We start from the raw sequence: 7,384 nt of genomic DNA, 5'->3' as shown, positions 1-7,384 counted from the left end.
CTGACTGAAACTCCTATGTGAGACAGCATGTCATTTATTCCTGGACTATCTACTTCCTCCTTCAAGATTCGCTGGAAGTAAACTTGCATCTTCCTTAAAATGTCCCGGCAGACAACTTGAGCTATGTGAGCCACTTTCTTGAATTTCCGATTGTTTCTTTCATTCCAAATCCCATAAATAGCCGTACATGTCATCGCCCTAATAATCTCTATCTCTGTAGAGTTTTTCCTTGTTATCCTCATGATGAAATTCCATTCCATAGTTGATTCTTTCACTATCTCCTTAAACCCCATTGTTGCCTAAACCCTTTATTCTCAACCACATCTCTTTTGTGTAATCGCAATTGAAGAACAAGTGCTTCGAATTCTCACCTTGAGCATTGCAGAAAATACACTTTGAGGAATTGAGAATTTTCCTATGTCTCAGCCTATCATGAGTCGCTAGACATCCTACAAACAGTTGCCAAACTATGAACGAGTGTTTGGGAATAACAAGCTTTCCCCAAACTAGTTTGCTCCACTCCACTTTTTCTTTCATATTTTTCAATACTATGTATGCTGACTTTGTGGAATACCTACCAGTTGTGGAAGCCGTCCAAACCACTTTATCCTCCCCCAAATGAGTATTTATCTCACATTGCAAAATCTGCTCCTTTAGATCACCCTCTGGTAGACTGTGCACTATCTCATTCCATCTGCCACCATGAATAAGCCTACTAACTGGTGCATCTTTCGGGACTTGTAACCAGGCAAGTGCTTCAGAGTTTTTAAGAAGAAGACCTGATAGAAGCCATGGATCATGCCATATACTGGTTTCCCTCCCATTTGCAATAACATGCTTTGTGAACTTGAGTGTTTTCTCTCTATAGTGTAGGACGTTTCTCCACACCCAAGAGCAGTGAGTCGGTATGTTCATAGTCCAGAAGAATCGTCCTCTTAAATGATAAACTCTCACCCACTTTGTCCACAAACTCTCCTCTTTATTGGCAACCTTGAAAATAAGGCCACAATAAGCTGCAATATTCCACACTTTAGTATCTATGATATTCTGCCCCCCTTGGTCTTTAATGTATCTTATTACAGCATGACTTACTTTGTGCATCTTAGCTTTCATCTCGGGACCAACCCATAAGAACATGTTACATATCTTTGAAACTTTCTTCAGCACTCCTTCTGGCAAGATGAAAGTTTTTGCCCAATATGTATGGAATGAGGACAAAACTGATTGGATAAGTAGCAGTCTTCCTGCATTATAGATAGACATCTATTTTTCCAGTTAGAAATTCGACCTGTAATCCTCTAGCCTAAAGGAAGGCAATCCATAACTCCTATTCTCTTTGCTTTGTCCAAGTAAGAAACTGGAGGAGAAATCAAGCTAATACCAAGTATATCAGCTAACTCAACACTTCCTGCAGGGTTCATACTTCCAATGAGGAGAGTAGACTTCATGTGATTGAGCTTTAGTCCCGTGAGAGAAGAGAAGCAGTCCAATGCACCTTTAATGGCTGTAATTGAAGAATCATCCCCATTACAGAATAGCAGAAGGTCATCCGCAAAACATAAGTGGGTAAGTTTTACTCTCTTGCACTTAGAATGGTGTTTGAATTCTTTATTTGTTGCACTTTGCTTGAGAATACCCCCCAAAATCTCCATGACCAACACAAAAAGAAATGGTAATAATGGATCACCTTGCCTGAGCCCCCTTTTGCTTGGGAAATATCCTTGAGTGCTATTGATGAGGACTGAAAAGGATGGAGTGGATATGCACATGTTTATCTAGTTGATGAAACCTTTTGGAAATCTGAGCCTCCTAAGAACTTTAAGCAAAGTGTCCCAGCCCACTGTATCATATGCTTTTTGAATATCAATCTTGATAGAACATCTTTGCGCTCCATGTTTCCTGTTGTAGCCCCTAAGGAGTTCATGTGCCACTAACAAGTTATCTTGAATCTCTCCTCCTAGAATGAAGGCAGATTGGTTCATTTCAACCATTTGGGAGATACATGGCTTCAACCTATTGCTCAAAATCTTGGAAATGCACTTATATGTGATATTACAACAAGATATAGGCCTGAATTCATCTATTACAGAGGGGTTAGTCTTTTTTGGCACAAGGCAAATGAAAGTAGAATTTACCCCTCTATGCATGTAATTACTATTAAAAACATATTTAATAGCACTGATAAAGTCACCTCGTATAATATCCCATGCAGATTTGAAGAAGCAAGCATTATATCCATCAGGTCCCGGAGCCTTGTTATCATCCATACTAAAAATAGTTTCTTTTATCTCCTCCTCCGTAATCTCCTCTACCAGTTTTTCCGCTGTGACAATATCTAGCTCTTCTTTAAAATGGATATTTCTAAGACTTCCTCTGAACACTCCCCATCAGAAACTACCCCTAAGAGCTCAGTGTAATATCTGATGAAAGCTTGAGAAACTTGTTCTTGTCCTTCGTGCCTCATACCTTGCTGGTCTTGTATGGCCCATATGCTATTTCTATTCCTTTTCTCTTTCATAGCCTGGTGAAAAAAAGAATTTCCTTTATCTCCATATACCATCCAATCACTCTCAGTCCTCGGTCTGAAATCTGCCTCCTCCATTTCCATATAAGTGCACAGCTTTAACCATTCTTCTTTTTCTTGATGACATAAGTAAGGGTCAAGGAGGTTACTTTGAAGTCTCTTCTGAATCTGATTAAATTCCTCCCTAGCTACTTCAGTTTGAGCATACAAGTCAGATAAGTATTTTCCTGCCCAGTGTTTCATTCTTGGCTTTAAAATCTCGAGTTTCTGACAGAGAACATACATTGGAGAACCATATAATTGGATCTCCCAACTACCTTGTATTGTAGCTTTAAAGTCCTTGTGAATCACCCAATAATTACAAAACCTGAACGGAAAGGATCTTTTCTCACTTTCAAAAAATTGAAGGAGAATAGGAGAGTGGTCGGATATGCTAGGAGTAAGGAATTGAGCCATAAAGTTGGGAAACTGTATAAGCCAATCATGATTCACTAAAGCCCTATCAATCTTCGACCATTTTCTAGCATCTGCACCATAATTCGTCCAAGTAAAGAAGCTCCCTATAGATTTCAAATCCATTAGACCAATAGCATTGAGACAATTTGAGAAAGGACCCGTTTCCTTTGGACTGACTATTCCTCCAATTCTCATGGGGACCATAGATAATAATAAACAGGATGATTCCTAAAAAGCTTACCAGTACGGCTTTTGTCAACAAAGCCAACTGACTTCAAGTGCATGGTTTTCGGATTATGCAAAGAAATTGAACAAGGTAATTTGGTTTTTGTTCACTCTTCTTCTCTACTATCAAAATGTAAAAATCATGAGAGCTGGAAAAATATAAGTTCGATTTTCACCGACCAAAATTTCATAACCAAATTCTTAATCACTCCGATGTTGTTAAGATGTCGGCAGTTTAAAGACTTAGCAGATTCGATTACTCCAAATCTTGAGTCCGATGAATATGCATATCTCCAGCTCTTGTTTCCGTGATCCATAGCTCCATTGTAAATAACCAAACTCTTAATCAGATCTAACGGCATACAATTTTACTAATCTATTGTGTGGTCGTATGAGGTTCCCTACTGACGGCACCATTGTATGCATCCATTTTCATACCATTAACCTTGTATGTCACCTTTAATATATAGTGATCAATTCAAGTGTGTGGGAATGATTGAGAAATTAAATTGGTTTGTTCTCCTTGGTTTTAGATGGGAAAGAGGTCATTTGAAATGATCGACTGAACCTATTTGGGTTGCCTACTTACCCCCTTATCAAGGGATCAAGCCGCGTCGTAGTTCTCCCTTTTCTCTCCTCTCTTTCTTGTGGCTTAGCCTCCTTTCCTCTCTTGAAACCCTATTTCTTATGGGCTTTATATCCTTCATTCTCCTAGCCCTTATCTTTCTTTCCCATCTCATGGTCCAAAATTACCTACTTGTCTCTCTTTATCCCTTTTGATTTAAATTCATGCTCTCATCTCATAGAAGTGTTATGTTTTAGGCCTTTTAGGCCTCTTATACATGTGATGTCACTGGTCATAAATATGGCAGTTACATTCTACTATAACTTTTGTTACCAGCGTTTTGATCATTTTAGACAAAATCCTTGAGATTCAGAACTCAGTTGAGATTATAACTATTTCAACCTGCATGCCAAAGATACCAAGATTCTCGCAGCTATCATAGGATAAGAATCTAGTACTAAAACTACCTTTTCACATGAAACCTAGGGTGCGGTGCACAAGGCTGATTCACATGAAAGCTGTCATTCTGCTATTGTACATCCTACAATACTCTATAATCAACTAGAAGTTCTTATTTCAAAAAGTACATAAAGTTGTAACAAAAGCAATAGCAATAGCAATAGCAATAGGATCCAGACACTAAACAAAAACACAAGCATATGAGCAAGGACGATAAGAAGCAAAATTCTTACAGTTTCCATTTTAAACAGTGGAATTCAACAATGAAGGTCATAAACAACACTCAAAAGAAGAAAAATAAGCAGCAAAAACATACAACAGAAACAATTTAAAAAAACCAAATGTCGTTTTCCAATTCAATATTTAATACTATTGGTACCATTGTTACTGCTTGACCACTTCCTGAACGTAGACGCCACAAAATTCCTCCCTGCAAAGAAGCCTAGTTTCACCTTGTACAATGGAGATCGACCATTACTGCTTGAAACCATATCAGCAGCTGTACTCTGGCTGGCAGCAGGAGGAATCTCCACAACATTTTCCTCCAACCCACCTTCGCCTGCAATATCTTCTGGAATATCACTTGCACCTGTATCCAAATTAACAGCCAGTGACCCTCGACTCTCCCTCAACCAATTTGCACCTTCACTAGTTACACCCCTGCACTTCTTAACCTTCACCTTTACCAAACTAGGACAACCCCCAGCAAGTGCTTCCATCCCATGATCCGAAACAGGACACCCTTTGATACAAAGCTTCCGTAAAGCCCTGCATTTAGCTGCAATACACGATATTTCAGCGTCCCCAATTGTCTCACTCCCACAAAGCGCCAAACGTTCCAAATTCTGGCAATTAGCAGCTAAAAGCCCCAAACTCAATGAAGTAGGATTGACACCAATCAATACCAACTCCTGAAGATTAGGACATCTTCTAGCAATAGCAATCAATCCTTCGTCCCCAATCCTATTCGTCTTCCACCCATCAATATGAAGCTTCCTCAAATGCTTACACCTATCCGCAATAGCTACAAGCCCAACATTGGTACACTCCGGAGTCTTAACAAGGTGCAAAATCTCTAAACCCACACAATTCGACACGGCCCCAAGACCTCTATCACTAACTTGAAGCCTTTCTAGATGAACTTCCACCAAACAACGTACATTCTCAGCAAACATTTCCAACAGCCTATCCCAATCCCCAGAACACCTAAACAACTTCAAAGTCTTCAAATTTTTTGCCCCAACAATAAGTGGACCAAAACATTGCCCATTATAAAGTTCCTTCAAACAAATAGTCTTCAAAGACCCCGCGGCCACACCGGGACCTATTAAATCACTAGCAGCCCCTTCCGTAATCCCACGAAGTCGCTTAACCGAAAGTTCTTCAAGCATACCACAATTATTAATCACACCGTTCATTCCTTTAGCACCAAAATTACAAGACCCAACTGATAATTTCCTCAAGCCTTTACAATTTTCCGAAAAAGCAACTACACCCAAATCACTTAAATCCCGACATGTCCTCAATTTCAGCCTAGTTAAATTCCGACATTTCAAAGATATCAATATTAAAGCTTCATCTCCAATACTTACTGATTTACGGTCGCATTTTAATGCTAGTTTTGAGATGGAGTCAAAACGAGTAAACAGTAATGGGATATAGGAAATGAGGTCGGATCTTGCATCTAGGGATAATCTATGACGACTTTGCCCCTCGACACGTAACCAACGGGTACATACTAATGAACACTTTTTACGGTCACCCGAATTTAAGGATTGGAATATTATTGATAAACATTCGTCTGGTAGTTCTGAGATGAAGTCGAAATTTTCTAGATTTGTTGTTATTGTTATAAATGTTTGGAGTGGTGGTGGTGAAATGATATGAGCCGCTGGTGATCTGCTTTTTATTGAACGGTTGAGATTTGTTTCACGGCGAAGATGTGTTATGGGCCCGGGTGGAGCTGATGTTGAGGGGGATTGGCCCATAAAAGATGGTGGTGTGGTGGTGGTGGCTAACGTGAGCTGGGAGTAGTGAAGCGTAAGATAGCAGCATAGAGAGAGAGAGAGAGAAAAAGGAGGTGGTGCTTCTGAGAGAAAGAAAGAGAGAGAGAGACGGATATAATTATGTGTCGAACTGATACTCGATGATCCTCATGACTTTAAGTGCCACGTGGTATATTTAATTCAGGTTTGTTTCCAAAACTTGTAAGTTGAAACTACTGAAACTGTGACGCAATTTTAACTTTCAACAAACTCAACTAGGGCTGTACGAGTTGGCTCATCGAGTATTCGATTTCGAGTAGGCTTCCGAGTGTCGATCTAAGGGTGGAATTCGAGCAGAGCGGCTCGGACTTGACTCATTTAGCTCGGCTCAAGTTAGTTCGTTTAATTATATAAGTCGAGCTCAAAATAAAACTCGTGTAACAAATGAGCTTGATGTAACAAATGAGCGGCTCGTTTAGCTCAAATAGCATATTTGTAGTGTAAAATAACCAAGCCACTCGGGCTCGGCTCGTTTAAGCCAAGGACCAAAATATCGATATCAATGTACCCAAAAACTGATATATATCGGATATATCCATATTTTTTTGTGACCAGTCCAAACTATTTAAAATATCGAAATATCGAAAATATAATATCAGAAATATATCGAAAATATCGGATTTATATTAAAAAATGGCAAAAATCAAACGATATATATCGTATATATATATATATCGATTATATCGGCGATATAAAGTTTTATATCAGAAATTCCGATATATATCGAGAAAAAAAAAGAGTTCAATATTCGGTAGATATATATTGAAAATATTGATGCCGGTGTACCAAAAAAATGATATATATCGGATATATCACCGATATTTTGGTCCTTGGTTTAAGCTCGGCTTGAGCTCGCTTGTTTAACAATATGAGCTGAGCTCGAGCTCAATTTAAAGCTCGTGTAATTAACGAGCTGAGCTTGAACATGGTAAAGATTGGCTCATTTAGCTCGAATTCCACCCTTATCTGGATCCAGATTGTTCATAGCTATAGTTGCCAAGTTGGATTCGACTTGATTTGTGGATGAATATGAATTTGAATTGAACACAATCTAGAAGTAAGGGATATATATATATACTAGAATTTAATCCGAGGCGATGCCACTCAATT

The 7,384-nt window shown here is 39.0% G+C and overlaps 3 protein-coding genes across 3 annotated transcripts; all 3 read right to left on the bottom strand.

Annotated features, from left to right (window-relative positions):
- Nucleotides 1-282: 282 nt before the first annotated feature.
- LOC147491994 (uncharacterized) lies at nt 283-1,263 on the bottom strand. The gene has a single exon (XM_086567374.1). The coding sequence runs from the start codon at nt 1,261-1,263 to the stop codon at nt 283-285; it is 981 nt and encodes a 326-aa protein (XP_086423500.1).
- A 1,072-nt stretch (nt 1,264-2,335) lies between these two features.
- LOC147491993 (uncharacterized) lies at nt 2,336-3,184 on the bottom strand. Its single transcript, XM_086567373.1, has one exon. The coding sequence runs from the start codon at nt 3,182-3,184 to the stop codon at nt 2,336-2,338; it is 849 nt and encodes a 282-aa protein (XP_086423499.1).
- A 1,261-nt stretch (nt 3,185-4,445) lies between these two features.
- On the bottom strand, nt 4,446-6,428 carry LOC147491992 (F-box protein At1g47056-like). The gene has a single exon (XM_086565975.1). The coding sequence runs from the start codon at nt 6,215-6,217 to the stop codon at nt 4,586-4,588; it is 1,632 nt and encodes a 543-aa protein (XP_086422101.1). The 5' UTR covers nt 6,218-6,428; the 3' UTR covers nt 4,446-4,585.
- Between the last annotated feature and the right edge of the window lie 956 nt (nt 6,429-7,384).

Source organism: Coptis chinensis, chromosome 6 (assembly GCF_015680905.1).
Source record: "Coptis chinensis isolate HL-2020 chromosome 6, ASM1568090v1, whole genome shotgun sequence".
In the NCBI taxonomy this organism is placed as follows: Eukaryota; Viridiplantae; Streptophyta; class Magnoliopsida; order Ranunculales; family Ranunculaceae; genus Coptis; species Coptis chinensis.
This window is presented reverse-complemented; position numbering and strand designations above follow the sequence as displayed.

What these genes read in the sequence shown, in the direction of transcription:
- LOC147491994 (XM_086567374.1), bottom strand. Translation starts at nt 1,263, where the DNA reads ATGTCTATCTATAATGCAGGAAGACTGCTACTTATCCAATCAGTTTTG.
- LOC147491993 (XM_086567373.1), bottom strand. Translation starts at nt 3,184, where the DNA reads ATGGTCCCCATGAGAATTGGAGGAATAGTCAGTCCAAAGGAAACGGGT.
- LOC147491992 (XM_086565975.1), bottom strand. Translation starts at nt 6,217, where the DNA reads ATGGGCCAATCCCCCTCAACATCAGCTCCACCCGGGCCCATAACACAT.